A 22144-nucleotide genomic window follows, 5' to 3' on the forward strand; every position below is an offset into this window, starting at 1 on the left:
ACCATTTCAAAACAAGTATCTTGGCTCTTGCCAGATTTTCCATTTTCTTGTACTGAATAAAATATGACCTTGATTCTACTACTGAATCGGGTTGCTACTCAGATAACCTGAAATAGAAAAGGCTGACAAGGTTGAACAAAGCATTGTTTCTGATAGAAACTCAACCCTTTTTCCTTGATGACTTTCTACAGAGCCAAATCAATAATGTATTTTTCCACACTTTCTTGGCAAAGACAAAAAAAAAGGAAATATCATTACTCCAGCCTTGAACTTATTATTATAAATGCCTTCTAAATTCAGCTCCCTAGCATCTAAAGCTCTCCAGTCTCAAAAATTCTATTCACGCTCTGAGAATAACTCATTTATTGCATCTGTTTCATTCTCTACCAAAGATAAACTCTTTTCAGAAGATTGCATGTGTTAAGACCAAAGTATATGGAGAAGTGTATTAATGCTAAAGATCCTATATTCCAAATGTTATATGACTAATCAAAAAAAAATTGTCTCTGTATCAAGCCAAGGCTTGCCTAAAAACAGATTTCTCCAAATTACAAGATCTTCATCACTAAGGAAGCCACACTCTCTTAAGCCTGCTTGGAGCTATAGCTCTTAAATCCCAGTAAGCTACTCCAGTACCAACAGGCACACCTTGAGGCAAACTGCTTTCCTTTTCATTCACTTAAACTTTTTCTCAAGGTTACTTTTTTTCCCCAAAACAGTCTCAGATAAGAGATGGAACGGGATCTAACCCATGCTATTTAAACCAAATCTGCTTCAGTCTGTGGAGGCTGAATTAGTCGTGACACAGCTTGTTTTTTAAGCCGACACAAATGACTATGTAAGTAATACAAAAAACACGACTTAAAAGCAGTATGTTAGTTATGCATTATTATTAGAAAATAGTTTTCAGAAATCATTAATGTTCTATAAACTGTGTCCACAACACTTAAGGGAAGATGACTTATGGGACTGGCACAGCACTGCTATTTTGAAGTACTGCAAGAGATGAGGTAAAAGGTCTTGGATTTTTTTTTTCCAGTGCTTAGTGGCACATATGTATGTACTGCAAGTAAAAATAGAGAATTTCCCCTCTGAGAAGAAAATTGCTTTCTGCAGTACCTAACACTTCATAACCACAAGAACTGCAAATCTCAACATGCATGAGCCAAGAATCATTTTTGCTCCAATTACAGATGCTTTGTAAGATACAAGAAATACCGTTTTAAGCAAACTTTTCTGCATTTCACTCACATAATAAACACTGCATTCCCTCAAAGCAGCAGGATATCTGAGTAAAGCATCCTTATTTTGCTAACTAGTAACTGACTTCCTGGCTTATTGCAATTGAATTTCATATTTGAAAAGAAGGAAAAAGGGGGGGGGGAAGTACAACTGATATCAATGATAGCATGGCAAGCCAATGCAGTGAAGCATGAAAGCACATCTTGGAAGAAATGAACTGAAAAAACAATTCCAATACCTGGCCATTAAAAGGTACTATTCAAAAGAACAACTCACAAAATCCACTGTTTGCAAGAGGACAAGGCTTCACAAGCTTCTGTGATTATTTTATGCACAGTCTATGCTAACAGATAAAATATTGATGAAATACAATGATAAATTTCCATTAAATCTGCCAACTATAGTCTAAACACTATAAAAGCATGTGCAAGTGGAAAGACTGGGGTGTCAGAAAATCAGGAGAGTTATCTAGCAGATAACAACTTTGGTTGGCTGCTTTGGAACTGGTCAGGATTTTATGTACGGGAAAAGAGCAAACTTTCCMCACAAAAAGAAGAGAAATGTTGCAATGCAAATGCTATTGCTAAGTACTTCCTCTTCCAGAGTTTGAATGATTTTTGCAGGAGAAAGTTTCTTATGCTGGAGGAACAGTTTCTGGTCAGAACGGACTGCAAGCGTAGCCTTCATGTTCCTGATAAAGGGTATGAATTGGGGAATACCTGGAGCAAAAAAAAAAAAAAAAAAAAAAAAAAAAAAAAAAAAAAAAAAAAAAAAAAAAAAAAAAAGTGCTGTCTCCTTGAAACAGGGTCATAAAAGGGAACTTTCTGAAGCTCTTCTGACTCAATACCAAATTCTGCTCTGCCCAGTCACCAATAATGTAATTCCAAGTAAATAAGTTGATAAGAATCTGGAAACAACATTAAATAGACTTGACTATACAGGCAGTGCTCTCATCAGAAACACGAGGAAAAGGTTAAATAGGGAAGACTAATATTGGGGTGAGCATATGGCCACACAACCTATCCATATAAGGACTCCAACTTCCTCCAACCACAGGATAGCATTCTTTAAACTAGATTTTTTTTWAAAAAAAAGCTGTTGATAACAGTCCATGAATGACTAAAAGGCAGCAGCAGATAGTCATCAAACACAAAAACAAAACACGGAAAAACAGAAAGTGTACCAGAAAGATCTGGTGGTTACTGAAAGTTGAACTAAAATATGCTGATATATACACTCAACTTTAGCTCCAATTAAGGAGAAATATTTTGAACTTGAGCTGACTGCACTATATAAAGGCAGAGGTGGGTAAAGGACAGTTCACAGAATTCTGGCAGCAACTTTCTAGCTTGTCGATAAAATTAAATCGACAGCCACTATCTGTTATGCTGAATTGTACCACCACAAAGCTTTATAGGCTGCAGTGCTATGTTCAGCATAGGTACGTACGTACACACACACACACAATCTTGCATGATCAGACACAAATTAGCTGCTGATCTAAGACTCCTGGCTGCATATAAAAACTAACGTTGATCTTCCTTTACACTCCTTCTTAAAATAAAAATATAAAACCAAAGAAATGTACTACTATACCCCTCCTTGCTAATGCTAGAACTCTGCTAGAGAAGCTGCAGCTGTCCAATTCTGCTCCTAATTAAGAAGTTGACATTTTAGATTTCTTTTTAAAAAGTAAATAAAATAGGATGTATTTGTCTACAGCAATTAATCTGCTCAGAGATATAGAAAAATTAAACAGTATGACAATAATGCATGTTATCTGTTCCAAATTAATACTGACTTTTTAAAGCACTATTATAGTTTGGAAGTTTTATGAGATTGCTTTCTTATATTTGTATCATATAATTGTCCTAAACCATGCATGTCTAAGCTAGGTCTGCTACTGTTCTGTTAAAATGAATTCATAGTAGAAATCTAAAATAATTATTTTCACAGTTCTAATGAACAATCACCATTAATATTTTCAGGGCTATAAAAAAGCCAAATCATCAAATTCTGTATAGATGATTCTTAACACAAAGCCTAAATGTCTTTCTATTCAACTTCTCTTCCACTGTATGGCTTTGCATTATAGCTGCTCATATCTGTTGCACCAAATTTCAAGTTAAATTTCATAACTGCGACCAGTTATCAAGATGAGCCACCTTAAAGAATAAAGCTCTATCTCCATACTATAGAAAGCAACCACTTAACTTGTTAAACCACTGTAGTATAACCTATTACAAACTTAAAAGGATTGTGAAATTGTGGTAGCAATTTCACAGTTACTGGCACAAAGATTCTTGCATTTTAATTCTTCTTTTGCCATAATCAGTTTAGCAAGTCACGTGAACTAACTACTAACTTTTCTCAAGCAGCATGAAGTTTCTGAACATTTGAATTTTTCCATATTTAAGTTCTTCCTTAATGTTTATTCTATTACGCATTTCTGTTTGCCTCACACTTTAAGATAAACAGATTATTAGAAAACAACTACAGTTAAATCAGTTCCTGCTGCTAGATTTTAGCTGTATGTTTAGCTATCTCAAAAGTGGTATTATGACTTAAACTTGCTATTAGCATGACATTAGAAGAATGATTTTAGAAATAATATTTCAAATAAAAATCCAATCAAAGTAGATTTTATATATAGTTTAAATTACAGCTTTCATTAGCCAACTGTTTTTGTATCCATAATCTGTTCAGACATAATGTGACATAGTCTGCTTTGGGTCTTTTTTTTTTTTTAAGCCTATAAAGATTCTGGCCATTAAAGATGTCACATTGTTAACCAGAAATATTAAAACAATGTCCTGGCCAAATGAAAACTATTTTGTTCTTTCAAGTACTCTCAGGTGTTTTAATGTGGCTGCAGTATTCTTCTTTAGTACCCACTGAAAAAAGACAACCTAATTTACCTTCTAACTTCAACAGTGGAGAACAAGCACTACACTAATTTTTTCATCTGCTCTCTCTCTCTCAAAAAAAAAACTTTACAAATTTGATGTAGTACTTTAAGATAAATTAAATATTCCAAAAAGTGAAAGATAGCAATACATAGTATTTCAAGACACTTGCATTTGGGTTACTATTTTCTCTTGCAACAGATGACATCATTAACACTGATGATTTATAATACTTTTTATGCTGGAATAATTATTCTCAAGATGATTCTTCTAAGCACACCCACATCCTCTGTCTGCCTTTCTAAACTGTCATCGTGATTCATCCTCCACTGACATACACTGACTTGGGAAAGCTGTTCAATCTTCAGTTAAGGTTACACAGAAATATACGAGCTAATCAGAAGTAGCTGGAGATATCAGTGAAAAAAAAAACATGTTTTTATTTTCTATGAGTTAAAAGAAAAAGTTTCAGGATTTTTCCATTTTGTTGTAAAATACTAGTATACTAACTAGTCTATCCCCATCTGTTTAATAGCACCAATAATCTGAAATTAAAACATTAACAAAACCATAGTGATTTACCAGAAAGCCGTGAGCTTTCCCAACCTTTATCTGCCTGATTGCCCAACACTTCAATCATACGCAAACTTTTGTTTCAGCACACACACCCATAGAGCCCTGGGCTGTCAAAGCAAAATTAGCAAAACCGATGTAATGCCAGATGGCTGCTGAGTTTCTGAAAAGGAGCCTTTACTTCTGCCCCTCTTCATATAAGAAATTCCTCACAGACTGAGATTTGATATATTCAAGCACTTTCAAATTCTCATTGGGTTTTAGTTCCTAGTTTGTCAAAGACAAGCCAGATGTGGGGGGGAAGAAGGGAGAAAGAGGGGAAGAAAAACAAAAAAATTCCAAAAAACCAGTAAACCCACAAATGTTAGTTTATTTTTTTCAGAATKAAAGGTGTCGTAAGCAGTTATTCAGGCACAGGCCTTTTGTAAAGGCCTCAAAATTCAGTTTTCTGAAAGACTGTTTATTTTAATATTACCATACTCTCTCACTTTTCCAAAAGGAAAATCTGAGAAATCACTAAGGCTCAGGGGCCTTGCTAGTGGCCTTTAAATGTATGAATTTTATTGTCACATGCATTTGGTTTATTTCTTAAAGGGGGAAAAAAATAGAGCTGTTCTAAAACATTTAAAGGGTAAATTAGGTGAAACTCCTGCTCATGCACGATAAACACCTTATTACTAAAACATTACATATTTTATTAATTATCTTTAATAGATAATTAGCAGCTTGGAATACAACTCAAATTATTTAAGATACTAAGAGTCAGGGGGCAGGAACACTTGATTCTTACAGTCAGATTCAGGACAAAACCTATGTGACTAATAACCAATAAAAAACATCACCCACCCACATATACAAATTACTTCCAAAACTGAAATATGGCTTGAACTTATTTGAAAGGGAAGGCTGAACAAATAATATCTATACATAGCAAARACTGAAGAATTCCCATAGCAATAAGTCAATTGCTTAAACATTCATTTTTTAAAAAAATAATGCAGATAGCATGTTTTTCCTTACCAGTGTTTGACCAAAACACTGATAGTCATGAATTTAGAAAGCAACAGAGGACATAAGACAACTAGCAAATTACATTTTAGAGAGCGTTTAAAATTACTTTCTTGGATGTTCCCTTAAACATCTTAATTATGATTCAGTAATAAAGTGCCTGTAATATTCACAATGTTGTATACAAGTATGTCTGAAAGCTCCAATGATGAGGAAAATGAGAAACAAGAAATTCCTTTAAGTTTTGGCTTCTCTCAATGTCTAATTGCAGAGCGGCATAGTGTCAAGACATAAAAGAAGTGTGAGGCTAGATCAGCTGGAATTCATATCCAGATACTTATCCTAGCTGAAGAAAGAAAAGCACCTAATGTGTTCAAGGTACTTCAGGAACTCCAGATGGCAAGAAGGCTACAAGCAGCTCTCGATCACAGATACCATGACCTACTAATAAGGCAGAGCATCCCACCTCTGGCTGGCTGGAGTTCCTGATTTACCAACAAATAAGAGATATTTAAAGAATGGAGATTATTACCTGAGGCTAAAATAATAATTCTTAGCTCTACCAATACTGCCAGATTTAATAAAAAGGAGAGTATTACCTAAATTCTTAAACTAGTCATCATTCTGTGGGAATATATTTTATATATACATACATATATATATAGACACACACACACACRCTTCACCATGTGTTAAGCTTTGCTTCTTCATGGTTTCTGTGGTTTCCAACACAACAAGTATACTTGCCAGATAACAGAAGTGTAGCAAAATAAGTAATCGTGTCTGTCAAAAACTTCAGTCATTTGAAGCCTCCTTGGAATACTATCTTCAGCTGTATCCTTGTTCAGTCATCATGAATCCTACTCTACGGGGGGGGGGGGGTGTCAAGATCTCAGGAATCATTGTTTTTTTAGCATTGTTTTTAGTAGCTCAGTAAATACCCTCTCCAGTTAGACACGACACTATAACATCAGTGCACAGAAAAAGTTGCTAGCAAAAAAAGCAATCAAAAACAATGCCCAGAAAATTACTTCCTCAGCTGCGCTTCCTATAATTCTAAATGAAGACAGTTGAATAGAGGGCAGAGGCAGGTTTACGTGAAAAATATCAATGCATACAATAGAAAAATTTGATCTGARGCTCTACAATACTGGAGGTTGTTTCTTAGTAAAAACAGATTCAAAGGATGCTAAGATGCTCTGCTAAGATACTGCTATAACTTCATTATACACAGAAGTGGTTCCCGAGACCATGTGTCACAAAAACAGCTTTCCAAATTACAGAATTTGAAAATAATCAGCGTTAAGGCTAACCACGACACCAAAACAATGCTGCTTACAGYATATAGCTTCCCTCATAATGCTGCTCAAGGACCAAGGCACAGCTGCTTCATCGCTGCGTAAGAATTCTGTTATTAGCTTTGTCATTTGATTATCAGTAACTATATCCATTTCCTCCCTCTGCTAACCAGGATGATGATCCCTAAATCAAAACAAGTGTTAGGTTCACTTAAAAGAATTTAACTATAACCTTTATTCCTTCAAATTCTAAGCCAATGGATAACAAACATTAAAGTACTTCATATCTCCTGCGGAGGATTTACTTTTCGATAACAGAAGGTTAGCATTTACTTACTAGCTTCCTTAATCAAGCACTAACCACACTTACGTTTTCAGAGATCAGTATCAAAATATTTTTAATCTGCTGCTTCAAACTAGATTGTTAAATACAACTGCTTATCTTAAAAAAAAAAAAGAAAGAAAAGAAAAAATAATAATTTCCACTGAACAGGCATTAAAYTACTATAAAATATTCTAGTTTGCATTTGAGAGGGAAGAGAAGGGAAGAGAGTTGCATCAGAAAAATACCAATACTGGTATTTGTGGTATATGTTACAAAGTATCTGACAGATGTTACAAACATCAGAAGCAGCATACCTCAAAATTGCTCTATTCTGTGTGTATCTAAAACTGTAACCATCTTGACATTAAATCGCCCCTATGACAAGCAGAAGATAAAAGCCAAGAAATGCAAAGGTGAATTCCATTCACAGAGTGTGCACTACATGAACTCAAATTCAGTATCACACAAGTAATGTAAAAACACAAATTAATCTTTAGGCATGATAAATTTAAAAGTAAATATATTAACATTGACTTAACCAGTTTAGAAACCAAACTTAAGGCTACTACTTTACATTCCATTCTTAGCACTTGGGTAAGGACCATGAAACAATAGTTTATTTTTTTTGTACATATACCTACTGAGTTTTATGGTTAAACTGACCATACAGCGTAACTTGTCTGTTATGTTCTTCCAAGGAACAGGAGAAAAATAGGAAGTGCAGTCCTAAAGCTGTAGGAACTGGCAGGAAGTAAATTGCTTTGAATAGATACTATTTTTCAAGTACGCTTGAAGTATTCTTCAAGTATTCAACTATCTTCCATTCTCAGTTTGTAACCATTATTTTTATTACAAAATTTTAAGTAGGAGAGAGCAAAACAAAACAAAACAAGCTCTACAGAAGCCAGTCATCTTCTATCCTGATATTTTCTTAACTAAGAACCAAACAATCTGAGATATATCAAAATACATAATGTAAGAAGTTTCAAATTTTAAAGCTTTTTTTAAATGCCAAGAAAAGATAATGTTAGGCCATTAATAGCTAAAGAGCAACAAAAACAACCACCCACACTCAGAAAGCAGTGAAAATTAGGAAGGCTGCAGTCCATACAAATGTGAACAGAACCCAAAGATGTCTGATTATAGCATTAAGTAACTCTCCTCTGCACTCAGTAGAAGGGATTCTGCATGATTCACCAGTAGAACAATCACAAGCATTCAGCACATGGCTTTCTGAAATTATATCCTTCACAGAAGGCTGACTTATGTTGGGACATTTTAGTCCAATACAAAATATCCACTTCCAAAGAAAGTATTCAAATCCMAGGAGAACCCACTTATAACAGGAGAAATACAAAAGCGAGTGGTCAGAAAGCTATGTAAGATGCATTACAGTTTTAAAACAAAGGGTCTAATCTTTTTTTCTAGAAAGCTGATGAAGAAATAATAATTAGTTTTAAAATAGTTTGTTTCTTAATTGCTAAAAGACAGTTTTATCTATGATAAAATTGTATTCACCTAGTTCTGCTGCTGGAAAAGTTRTATCACTTGCATACAACAAGGAACTTCCCACACAGCCTGCAGCAGAGTAAGATTTCAAGTATGTTAAGATGTCAGAAGCACCAAGGAAACAAGTCCTAAGATGGCATATTCACTACTTTAATCTCATTTATATAGAAGAAAAAAAACTAAATTCACTCTTGTCTCTTCCAAAATTAACCCTCAAACCTTGTAACGGATCTTTTCTTGTAAATTATGATATGTAATTTTCAGATTATTAAAGACATTTACATTAATTGTCAAAAATCTGACCTTTGGCAAGCACTGTGAGATACCATGCCAAAGGAAACAATCACAGCTGAGCACTAATACAGAAGTCTGAGCACTTTTATAAAGAAATTTTCAATAAACAGTATGGTGTTTTTATGTAAAGCATATACAGTACTTGAATACCTTGCTGACATACGTAAAACATTAAAGATAGTCTCTCAGGAGCTTCCTCACACTTACACAGAGGGCCAACCGTCCACTGTCTACAGCTGGAAGTTAACAGTTAGGAAGCAATTAAATTTAAAGCATGTAAGTTTGTTCCCAAGCATATCRGAGCTGATGTCAAAGAGAAATATAATGTATATTACATTATGCATATAAGGCATATGACAGTCAAAAAGTTAAGACATTTTAAAAATATCATACCAATAATTTTATACAACAGATGGGCAACAGGCATTCTCCAGGTCTCCTAGCAGTCTTTATCAAKCATCTTTACCAATAAGCCACATGAAGAGCTCAGATCTATCCAGAACTTTTGGTGTAAAGAGAATTTGAATAACAAGGGACATACATGGGTTGAAGCAATAATGAAAGAGTCAACCTCTTAATACAGCAATGATTTTTTGGAATTTTCATTCCTCAAATCCATTCTGTGATATGTTGCAGATAAAAACTTGAAAATAAGACTATAAAAGGGTTTGTGTCAATTTCACAAAATAAACAAACAAATAAAAACCTCAGTATCACTTCAAGGCTGGTCTATGTAAAGCATATAACCAGTTGTGTCCTCGCTTTTTAAGACATATATGGATAGTTTCATCAAATATGACTTTTTATTATTAAATAATCAATATCACAATGTATTTTGTATATGAGATTTCTCTAAGTAAGATACAAATCAACTGGTAGAGAAGTTGAAACAGCAGCAAGAATGGAGAGTACCAAGAACATACGTTAGCAATAATTTGCCTGCCCCAAAAGAAGTCATGTTTATACTGATTAACAATATAAAAAAACATTTTGCCAAATAATATAAAGTATTAATGGAAATTTCTGTCATTCTGTAATTTATGTATTAAACCCCTAGGAATAAAAGAAATAAAATACTAAGAGCTCACTTTTTACACAGACCAAAAAACACTGCCTTCAAGTGCATGCACTATTCAGGAATACAGTCTTTTGCCAAAGAATTTTACATGCAGAATAGTCCAGTGTTTTAAGGGTATTATCTTAGCCCATTATTTAAAATATGAGCTAGAAGAGAAAGTAATAGAGGGACGGAAATCACAGTTTTGAAGCCAGAAAGAATGATGATAATCAAATACTGYGAAAAAAGAACTCCAGAAAGTGGTGCAACTTGATGGTCATGTCTATTTCTCATGGCTCTGGTATTTATCCTGTAGCCAATCTTTCAGATAACTATAAAATTAYTAGCTAGATCTTTCAAGCAATAAAAACTCAGTTCTTTTGACAGGCCCACCTTATCAGCTTTTTACCCTTTTATTAATAACGTGTTGTTTACTTCCAGACTGAAATTGTGCAGTAAAAATAAAGGAAGAGGGAGCACAAGTCATGTGAAACAAAGATGAATCCTAGGCAACAATTTTGAAATGCTATCAAGATACTCCTTACACTAAAGAAATCCAAATTGAAAGCAATTTACTTTATTTTTTAAAAAATAACACACACGTACAATCTAAGAGTCAATAAAAGCAGCCAGATGTTCTCTCCCACAAATAAAGAATTTGCTACAAGAGCTCCAACTCTTGCATACAAAACTCTGCCTACATTCAAATCTGCAGCAAAACCTTGCTCTTGATACAACAGTGTATCACCATCCAACGTTACCACCTCGGTACTGGAAAAGGAAATGAAATCTTATTTTTTCCCTCTAATGACTTAACTCTTGTTTTTTTTTAAAAAAAAAGAAAAAAAGTAAAGAAAAAAAGTCTTCTTACTCACTGAAAAGCTGTTTTGTGCATCCTTCACTGAGAGATCTGAATCTGATTTACCAGTAAAAACTTTTGCGTATTTTTTCCTACTGAAAAACGCTACCTTTCATTAGCAATAAAGGTAACAGGATGGAGACAGAGGCACTACAAACCTCTCAGTAGCCCTACAGAGGATCCATCCATAGGCTATGTCCTTTAATGGAAAATACTAAAGGTTTATCTTGACGATCACTAAGCACATTCTGAAAGCAGTTATGTGTGATCTTCAGAAATACCAAAAGAATGAAAATTGCTTTCTTCTAATGTAATTCCTCTCCAATAAACCCAAAAAGGTAACAGGAAAAAAAATTTGCACTGACTACTTTTAGAGTTCTCAGTTACTCTAAAATCCTTCTACTGGCATTGTACTGCATTTTGAATTAAATTCAAATCCTTAATAGTTGGCTCCTTCTTGTCAGTCTGTTTACTGCTTCCCACACTACTGCTGCTAAAGTCTCTTAAACTTAGCTCAATGAGTTGTTATATGAAAAGAAAGACTACAGCTTTCATACCTTCCTTCATGCTTAAAACTCTTACTTAACACTCTCTCTCCCCCCGCCCTGGCTGTTCTTATTGCCCAGGAAGTCAGGCATGATTTCCAACTGTTGCACATTATCAACACTGTTATTCTAAGTTTACTGAAAAATATCTTTGAACTGCAGGTATATGCACCTGCAGTTTTACAGAACTGAAAGAAAGGATTAATATTAATCACACATCCATTAAGCCTAAGAACAGTAAACTGGTTTGGCGTCTTTAAGTAGTTTCCCTTTTTTACTAACTATTCATTCTAAGTCTTTCATGACACTGTTTTTTTAACTACTTCCCACACACCACTTGGTTTTAATAATTTTTAATACAATTTGTTGCAACATGGTCAATAACAATACTTTTTCTAGTATAGGCAATGCTCTAGAACCTCTCCAATGATAGGAAAAAAGCAAAAAAGAGACACTTTTAAAGTGTAAAGTCAAAAAGTTTCAAAAATATCACAGCAAGTTTTAGGTTTTTGCAGCCTTCTGCATGTCACAGTCCCATGTAAGCATAAACCACAGTAAGCACCAGAAAAAGRCTTCTATTCTATCAAATAGCATCAACCAAATTGCATCAATTTGCAGTTTACAATACATTAAGCATACTACCTCACAGGTAGTTTTCAACAGGCTAAACTATGACTTCATGATATCATTCCACAGTCATGAACAGTGGGACATCCACTCAGAACATCACGATTTCCCAGGCCTCTTGAAAACAGAAAATGTGTATCACCAAGAATACAAACTTCAGAAGAAAGATGAAAATTYTAGTTGCAGAGAAGTTCATTCTGCAGCACTCTTCCTGATCTTTTTCAGGATGTTTTTTATTATTATTTTTTATTATTATTATTTTTATTACTTCCTACAAAACAACACTACCATCCTTCTCTGACTTTATTCCCTTCTACTCCCTTTATTCCCTACATTCACAAGATATATGCCAAACTGAATACTTCCCTGATAGTATCACCAAAATCCACCTCTTTCTTGTTACTTCTTGCAAAGACATTTATAGTCTGCTGAATGCTGTCCTCCTTGACAGGCATCAGTCCAGATTATAATCTAAATCCTCATGCTACTCCACTTTTTCTAAAATGTAGGCAATCCACTTTCTCTCCTTTCTTCCTCCCCAACTCACTTCCATCCTCCAACTACATCAAACTGAGATTTCTCATCCTCACCTTCAAGGCTGTATACAGCTCTGCCCCTGCCTCACATAGCTTACATCTTCATCACTTGCCTGATGATAGTCTGTATTTCACTAAATCCTCTTTCCTTAGAGGTGACCTGGAAAGAAGAAAAACACCGGGGTTTTTGCTTCCTTACGATGAAAACCTGACAAGTTCATCAACATATGTTTGTTTCCTGTTGGGACTGCACCTTCTGAAATACCATATCATACCTCCTGCAATAACATGCCATCAACTCTTATCTGCTCTTTATATGGTTGGCTTTAAAGGGCTTCCTGGATAACTGCTGAATAAAAGTGTACACTGGTTGTATCCTCAACCCTCAGCAGAGCAGAGTGAAAGAGCCACATACTCTTCAGGCCTTTGTTTGAATAAGTGTAATAAACATATTTTAAGATCAACTAAACATCAGTCCTCACCTAAATTTAAGTCATACTAGTTTATCTTAGAATTTACGCTTTTTTTTCCTTTTTAAGCTGCACACTTTTAGGCTTTCCTCGAAGACTATAAAGCCAACAGCAGGACACACAAGACCAGGTAATCTTACCTCCTCTGTTGCTGCCTTACCCTACGTGCTTCTCAATGTTGTCCATACCTACACCACCTCGCGCACCCGCAGGAGCTGCGCAGCCTTCTGCGGACCTCCCCCGCCCTTCAGGCCGCACACGCCCCCTCCCTCCCGAGCACCTCCCACCCGCGCCACCACCGGCGACGGGGCACCGCTGCCCGCTTTCCGTTGCGCTGGTTTTCACACCCGCGCCCGCAGGATCTCGCCGGGAGCACACAGCCTCCTAGGAAAAGTGAAACCAACCCCCGCATCCCGGCCCAGACCCCTCCCCGCCGCCACCGCGCCTCGGGCGCCCGCCAACGGCCGCGGCCCGAGGCGGCGGCGCCTCGAAGCACACCCCCGCCGGAGCCCCGTCCCCGCTGGGCCCGGCCCGGCCCCGTACCTGTCCATGGTCTGCGGCAGGGCCAGGCCCGTCTCCTCGGACATGGCTACCGCCAGGCCGCGCTTCCGCGGCGGCGGGGAGGAGCGGGCCTCGCCGCGGGCCGGAGCCTGGCGACGGCAAGGGCGGGCGGGCGAGGGGGGTGGGGGGGGCGGCGCCGAGGGAGCGGGGGCAGGGCAGCGCGGCCGCCCCTCCCTCGGCAGGCGGGGACGAGGCGTGCGGGGCGGCGGCCGCCCGGACGCGACGCGACGGGACAGGACGGCGCTCCGCGCAGCTGCTCTCGCCGCCGCCGCCGCGAGGGGAGGCGGCGACTCCTCTGTGAGGTAAAAGCCAAGCGGCGGCCGCGCCGCCTCGCAGCCCGCCCCGCTCGCCCCCGTGCGCCTGCGCCAGGCACACGCCGCGGCGCCCGCAGCACGCTGGGAAATGTAGTCCTGGCGCCTCCGGGAGACTTAAAGGTCCCCCGGGGCGCGCCCCCCGCCCCCTTTTTCCTCGCCTGCTGTCGCGGCCCCCGGCCCTCCCTATGCGTCTCCTCGCTGCCGCCGCTGAGTAGTCGCTGCCGGCGCCGCGCGCGCGAGGCAGGTACGGGAAGCGAAGGGAAAGGAAAGGGGACGGTCGCCCCGGCTCCGCTCCCGCGGCGGCGAGGGAAGCGCCCCGCGCGCCTCCGCCCGCCTCCTCGCGGCGCGACCGTTGCCCTGCGCGGCCCCTCCCCCCGCGCGTGAGGGGCGGCCGCGCAACGGCCGCTCGCCCCTCCTCGCGCGCGGAGGGAGGAGGAGGCGGCGGCCGGGGCAGGGCCGCTCGCCGCCCGCCTCCCGCGGGGCGGGAGCCGCCCCGCCGCTCCCCGGCCACTCGGGCAGGTGCAGGCGGCGGCGGCTCCTCGGAGCAGCCCCGGGGGCCGAGGGATTCCTGCAGGTGCCGGGTGCCCCCGGCTCGCTGCTGAGGAGGGCGGTGGTTGGCGCAGTGGGAGGGAAACGAACCCGTTTCTGCGGGTTTGTTGGCAGTGGCGAGGTAAAACACCCCCCTCTACGTGGCCCTCGGCACCTGGGGAAGGCTGGAGCCCCTCTGGGGGCAAGCGGGGTGAGGTGCAGGATAGTGGTAGCTGTAACTCGTTATTTTAGTTTGTATGGGGGCTTCATGATGGGGAGGGAAGGAGCAGGGGGGAGACAAAACTTCTAAAGTGCTTTAAAATCTGTCACAGGGTCTGAAGTTGATATACCGCATCACAGTCTAAGAAACTGGAGACTTCGAATCTGAAAAGCATTTAGCAAGCAAAGAGGCAGATGGTGCCTGGAGAAAAGTTTTGTTCCTCCATCTCCACTATGGGCACACAATGTCTCTCTTCCACTCTTCTTGGTCCAAGTGTAGCTGATTTGCTTGTATGTAAAGGTTCTGCATTATGTCATGTTCCCCAAGCAAAGGGTGATGTCAGACTTTCCACGGACAGTTAAGACATTCCAAATTCTTGGGAAGCTTAGTAAAGATTGACTGTGGCCTTTCCTTTTCAGGTTATATTACTTGTATGCATATTTTTTTTAATAACTAGGTTTTGTAATGAGTTTTGTTACACGTAATGAGTCTCTGATATTTTTTGAGAGTTATAACCTGGTTATACTGTAATTAGTGTGCAAGGTGGTTATTTTTCCGACCCACCCCCCCAAACAGGTAACTGCATCAACATCTGTCTGTTCTTGGTTGAGACAAGTAGCATTTGCTTGGTAGGTATACATGGCTGTATAGGTAAGGTAAAATAGGAAGGTGATTTTTATGAATATCCTGAATTCTCCAACACAGATGCCTTAGCTATGAAAAAATCACTCTCGGAGTCTGTGGGGAGAGGAAGGTGGTGTAAAAACGACCATTAAAATCACTATGAGAGTCTGTGGGAGAGAGGTATTATTGTAAAATAGGTGTTAAAATCACTGAGAGTCTGTGGGGAGAGAGAAGTGTTGTAAAAACAGATGTTAAAAAAGCAAAGTATTGCAACATTGTCATATTATGGAATAATATAAATGTAAAAATTGGTTACACAGTTGGAGTCCCTCAACTAAGAATGCATTAGACATGGGTTTATATACATTATTTTAAGCCGCTACCGTTATTCTGTGTCTGACCTTATCTTTTCCATATCTTATTTTCCATTTCTCTTTTCACACCCTGATTTGGACTTTTAAGCTGTGCTGTATCTGTAGAGTGGGTGTGGGAGGCATTGTTTTTTGGTTTTTAATTGCTAAGTATCATAGATAGGAATGCTGGAGTAATTTCACAGATCTCAATGTATTTTTTKGGGAAGTACATATAGAAGGAGGAAGGAAGATGGCGTCAACTGACATACTAGAAAATGTATTTGGTACTTGTTCTGGTGACAGTGAAATTCGATTTTGCTTGCACTGCTGAGAAGTATTGGGCTGCAGTGGCCTGGTACACCATACRTGGATGACTACACGGAAGAGAACCCAGTACACACTTTGCCAATTAGTCATACGGCTGTTTATGAAATAGAAGAGGGATATTAGCTATCAGAGTTCCTGGTTTCTAATCTTGGTCTGGAATAAGTGCATTGGCTGTTGACCAGAGCACTGATCAGACAAATTAGCCAAATATGTAGGGTTTATATATATATCTTCAAATGTTACAAACTAGACATAAACCAGGGAAGCTGGTTTTATTACTAGGGTTATATGATTTGTGTAATTTCTATATTTCTGTTTGGAGGTGGGAAGGATGCATTAGTTGCCTGCCATTTAGGATAAAGCTATGAGGTCATGATCAGTAATAATGGCAGTGAACAATACTTACCCAAGGAAATGTAACCAGAACCCAGGATTTCTTGGCTACTATATAAGGCTGAAGAATCATCTGTGAGAAAGAAGKCTCCTTTGCTGTAGTACTGGCCACTGACTGACAAGACTGGACAAAACTTGAACATCAGGTCAAACGGTAAACACTTGGCAGGCTTGTACATCGTATTTTTTGCAAACATCAGGTATTAAAAAATCTGACCTCAAAGCATCCCATAAATAGCTTTAAAATCTTGAAATCTAAAAGGTGATTTATGCTTCCATATTGCTCCAGGGTTTGTTGCACAGCTGGGGGTATGCATTCTCGATTTTTTTGCTCATTGCAAAATTAGTGTGATGTAAGAATACATACATAAGCAACTGTTTCTACATTTTGAGAGAAGTCTCCTCATTGCCTGACAGAGCAGGAGTTGTCATTCCATCCTCATCTCTTTCCCCTACCAAGATCAGATATGCAGCTGCTCTACTCAAATGCTTGCTTTATTCTCCCCAACAATCTTCTCCTTCAATTCATTCCCCTTCCCTTTTTCTCTTCCCTTTCCTTACACTTTTTTATTCTTTATGCTTCCTGCTTTGCATAGGCATTTTCCACTGTAAAGCTCAGGTTGTCTCTTGCTACTTGTGCGTTTTTTAAATTATTGCTTCCTATATTATTCCCTAATAGATTCCTCTTTCTTCTTTCTGTCTCGGAGATGTTTGTTGCATTGTCTCACTCTGTCCTTTCTTGTCATCCCCTGGCAGTAGCTGCATTTCAACCTAGTTAGATACAGCTCTCCTGGGAACAGACTCCCTTTTTGCCAATGTAAGTGAAGAAAAATGATTGCCACTGACTGAGATTAGACTGAGCGCAGCCTCACAGACACTAACAGGAGATAGCAACTATTTTGAATTAAATAAAACTTTCTATTAGAAGGCAAGTACAGTACTTGATGAAAAACATCAAAAATAATATAAGCTATTAGTGTTTAGTAAACTTAGCCCTAAATTTGGCTGTCAGATTTATAAGTTGACAGGTCATCTTTTAAAATACTAAATTGTTTGGTAACAAACTTGGATTTAAGTTTAATAATTTGATGAGCAAGCTATATATATATATCAATATTTATATATAATTAATATATAAGATTATATATGGAAATAATATTAAATGTTTACCTGATCATTTCAGCAAGGCCTGAGCAAGACGCTGAATAATGAAGTAACAGTTCCTTGATACAGATCTTTTCATGTGACAACACTGAGAGTGCTGGAATTATTTAGTTTTCTGCAAAGTGAATTAACCAGGCAATACGAAAGTATTAATTCTCTTTAGTCGATACTGCATTTTAACTGCTATGATAGCAATGTGTAAAATAAATGACAAGATCAGTTAAGCATTTTACATTATTTCTAGTGTGAAAAGACAAGGAGCCCTCAATGAAACTAAAATGAAACAAATCTGAGAAAAACACTTATGCAATAAAACTCATTTTTTCAATAGCATAATGCTTCCTTTTAACCATCAAGCCAGTCAGAACATTCACTTTCTGGTAAAAAGATTAGCATAAGTTGTTACCCATAGTAGGCTTAAATTACGTAATGATGAATTTCAGGAAATAAGAATACATTGAATGTATTTCAGAAAGTAAAAATACATTGAGTTAGCTTGGCTCATTTGAGCCTTTCTTACATTTGTTTCTTTGGAACTTGCCCAGGTCAAGTAATTCAGATATCAGATTGAATGAAGCTCTTGTGTTCTGATACAGCTGTTCTTATTATCTTTTTAACTTTCAGTTACTGAAGAGTTAACTGGTAGAAATAAAAAAATGTTTTTCTTGTAGTGGCTACTAATATAAAAAAACTGCCTTTATACCTTGATTTTCTTGGTTAGAAAGTGCTTTTCCTTTTCTGGATGTATAGTTAGCACTCTGCTTATCTTAATGATTGATCTACAGAGTGAAGCTGTCCCCTGCCCAGAACTGTCAGCAAGGCTGTGGTCCCTTCTACATGCATCCTCAAATCATCTGAAAAGCAACAATCTAGAAATAAAAAGGGACATAAAGGAGTGGTATTCAGCAAACAGAGCCAGCCCTGTACTAGCTAGGATATTTGAATAAATGAGGAATTCTCAGCTGCTGCAAGAAAGCAGTTTTACTGGCCCTTAATGATTCAGAGTAGCACAAACAAGTCAGAGCAAGTGTTGAGAAACTCTTAATTACAACATTGATTTCAGGCAGGCAGAGACCATACAGTCCAACATAAACAGAATGTAGAAGGCAAAGAGATGTTTTTCAGCAACCCATTTTCAGCTCCCCTAATCTATTTTTCTCAGCTTTAGTCATCTCTTTCATCCATAGAGCAAAGTATATTTCATCCTTTGAACAGTCAGCATACAATTTTATAAAACATTAATGTTTTCACACTGCTGATTTCAGTTCTATAACTTCCACACAAACATTAGCACTTGGTCCAGAATAACCAGAAACTTGGCTATTTCTACATTAGACAGCAAGCACAAGTGTCTGTAAACTAACTTCTGAAAGCCACACCTGACCTATATTAATCATCAAAATGTGACCGCATGGTGAGAGGAATTCCTTTCAGGCCGCGTACTGAAGTGGAGGTTGGAGATATGCGGACTGAGGGTGGTGGAAGGGAGGCAGCTGAAATGAGGAACTGCAGAGTACGGCACAGAAGGAATGTTAAGCAGTAAAAGTTCTATTTTTTTTCCTTGGTTGGATTGCCAGGGTATTAACAGTGATTTGGTATTGAAAAATGATAATTTGGAAATCTGAAACTATTCATATAGCATCACTTAATGCCTATGTGCTGATTTTTGTTTGTTTTAAAAACTTACATGCCCTACTTGAATATGAGATTTGGAACGTATTTTTAAAAGTGATACTATAACAGATTAATATTTTCTTAAGCTAAGAATCATGACAATCTCATCTGTAATAGCTGTAATCTTTTTATAGCTGGTACAAGCTTAAAATTAATTTCTTGTGCTAGAATAGTTTGGCTAGTGATTACTGTTCTAACTAGGTAGCTATTTGATCTGGGTTTGTAAATTAATTAAACTGTTAGAAGCTCTTATTTTATTATTGACTTCCAGCTCTGCTTGACAGATATTTGTTTTCCTGAGAGCTAGTGATTCAGACTGCAACGCTCTTCCCGAGAGCGAGCGAGCAAGCTGGAGTATGCGTGTGTGTGTGTGTGTGTTTTCCTCTTCCCGAGCCCCCTCCTCTCCTGACGCTTGCTCTCCGCACGGGCCGCAGGGAGAAGCCGTGCGTAGAGAAGACTTCAAACCCCACAATTCCGTGGCGGGGCATGCGCCGTGTCCTCCCAGTTGTCAAAGTGCTCTTGCCAGAGTGGTCGCCTGTTTGTCATATACCAAACCGAAAGAAGGAAATAAACACACTCATTTTTTTTTGATCTTTAAATACAGAAAATCCAAAGGTAATTGTTCCTTAGAATTTCTGCATTGACCGCGTGGGTTTCTGCATGAAACGGAGCTGGTATTGCTATGGGGATATAGATTTCCTGTACTGGATTGTAAATTTGCACAAGTACTTACACCAGCAAATAATCAAGAGGTACTGCGTATTAGTCTAACATTAGACATTGGCTGGCCTGTCTTTCAAAGTCATTTATTATGCAGTGTTTTTCCATTCAGACTGGCTTCATTCATTAAAGGTAGGTCTTGACCTTGACAAGAGGGTTGAATTATGCAGAAATTTTACCTTTAAGAAGTAATATGAAAACGAATGTGGATTATAGTCCTCAGGATAAAGTTCAAAAACAAATAGCTAGGTCAAGATACATATTTGAAACAAATGCTGCTGTAGCAACTATAGATAACTTGCTGACTAACTGATTTAAACATACTTCATTGACAACAGAATTTTAATGTTTTAGCTGCTATGTTTTTCTCACTAATATTTTTAAACTGATGTGTCAGAACCTAGGGAGGGATAAACATTGCCTTTTTCTCTCTGGTTGATGATTGTCTCATCAACAATTTTATGCAGCCTTAGGACTAATGGTGATTTTGATAGAAGGGCAGCTGATGGAAAGCTACACAGAGCTTGGAATATTATGGCTTACTGCAGTATTACTTTAAACTGGTTCTCAAAACATTCTGCACCTCCAGCAGCAGCCGTGCTGCCCTTTTCAGTTGCAAGAGTTTGCTCTCTTCTTTWTAGGCTTTAGGCACTTGCTGTAATGCTGTCTCACTACATAGTCTGTTCATAAACCTGTATGGTTAGGCTTACGTATTAAACAGCGAAATAATAGAGAGCATGAGCAATAATGTAACTGACAGCAGAAACTTGTCCTGACATTCAGTTTTAATTAACAAATGTGTGTTGCTATGGAAGAGATTTTTTTTTTTAAAAAAAAAAAGTCTTAAAGGTAGACATGGATCATCTGAAAACAGTTGATGTCAGAAAGCAGAGGTCATTGACTTCACTTTTTGACACCCTTCTTAATCAACTTATAGATTTGGCTTAAGTTTACTTTGTTTCATTAAAAAACGTCATATAATTAGCTTGCTAGAAATATGATTAGGTATCTAGCAATGACTATATTTGACATGGTTACTCAATTAAGTAAGTGATTTTTGCCCATTTAAAATACTTTCAGATTGCAATCGTCTCTTTAATTGACTAAAAGTCTGCAAAATGTGGAGGTGCCTGTTCTAGTTTCATGCAGTTGCTGTTCCTTGACATCTGTATATGCATTAGTGGTAGTGTTTTAAAATAATATTCAAATTATATTATCTGACCTATTCTATAAGAAGTACCTTTTCTAGCAGATGTAAGACTGAATCATACTACCTGCATTTAATTCTTTAAGTTTAAATTTTTGCTTATGTATTGATTTAACAAATAATTTGCATTGCTAATCTTTATTTTATGTATATAAAGATGACTTTTGAAATGTGGCATGTCTATGTTTAAAGTATTTTGATTTATCCTGTTTTTATTTTTTATTCTGAAAGTATCAGAAACTTCAGAGTCTAATACTATCTCCCAGATTTGCTCATTTTGACCTTATTTTTTTCTATTAAAAATTACTCTCCTCATGATAGCTCAAATATAGGAATGCAGTGAGCAGAAATACACTTAAGCAAGGGACTACTTTGATGTAAAATACTGTTTTAAACAGAAAGGTTGTAAGGTCACTAAATGCAAATCTAACTGTACATCGGTGTGCATGAAGTGGCTCTACATCTTTTATCCCCCCACCTTGTCGTTGTGATTGTTTCCCATGCATCTTAAGCAAACAGCAAGCTGTCTGGCAAAAAAAACCAGAAAATGATTGTGCAGCTAAGAGCTACTTCCATAATCAATCAGCGCAGGATTTTGTGTGTACTTTCTCTCTGTTGAATTTAAATAATTGAAAGCTTGTTTGTTGATTAAGGAAAATAGGCATGCGGCTCCTTTAAAGGTCTCCTAATAGAAAAGGGGTGGAGAAGAGTGAAGACTGGTGTCTTTTTAACCTTGCTGAAGGACGCAGCAGTATTTATTGACGTATGCAAATAACCAGGGGGAGGTGGAGGAGGAGGTGGAGAAGGAGG

General features: G+C 38.2%; 2 protein-coding genes across 2 annotated transcripts in view; one reads left to right on the top strand and one right to left on the bottom strand.

Annotated features, from left to right (window-relative positions):
* The window catches only part of MARCHF5 (membrane associated ring-CH-type finger 5), a 31447-nt gene extending 17402 nt beyond the window's left edge, over window positions 1-14045 (bottom strand). Inside the window, exon 1 of the mRNA XM_085325730.1 lies at window positions 13793-14045. Within this exon, the coding sequence (XP_085181856.1) occupies window positions 13793-13836 (44 nt within the window). The 5' untranslated portion in view covers window positions 13837-14045. The remainder of the gene's footprint in view (window positions 1-13792) is intronic.
* A 6169-nt stretch (window positions 14046-20214) lies between these two features.
* CPEB3 (cytoplasmic polyadenylation element binding protein 3) overlaps window positions 20215-22144 on the top strand; it is a 92166-nt gene continuing 90236 nt past the window's right edge. Inside the window, exon 1 of the mRNA XM_085325724.1 lies at window positions 20215-20259. The gene's annotated coding sequence lies outside the window, so the exon portion shown is untranslated. The remainder of the gene's footprint in view (window positions 20260-22144) is intronic.

This window comes from Rhea americana, unplaced genomic scaffold (genome assembly GCF_003343005.1).
Source record: "Rhea americana isolate MKP2758 unplaced genomic scaffold, rheAme1 scaffold_122, whole genome shotgun sequence".
Taxonomy (NCBI): domain Eukaryota; kingdom Metazoa; phylum Chordata; class Aves; order Rheiformes; family Rheidae; genus Rhea; species Rhea americana.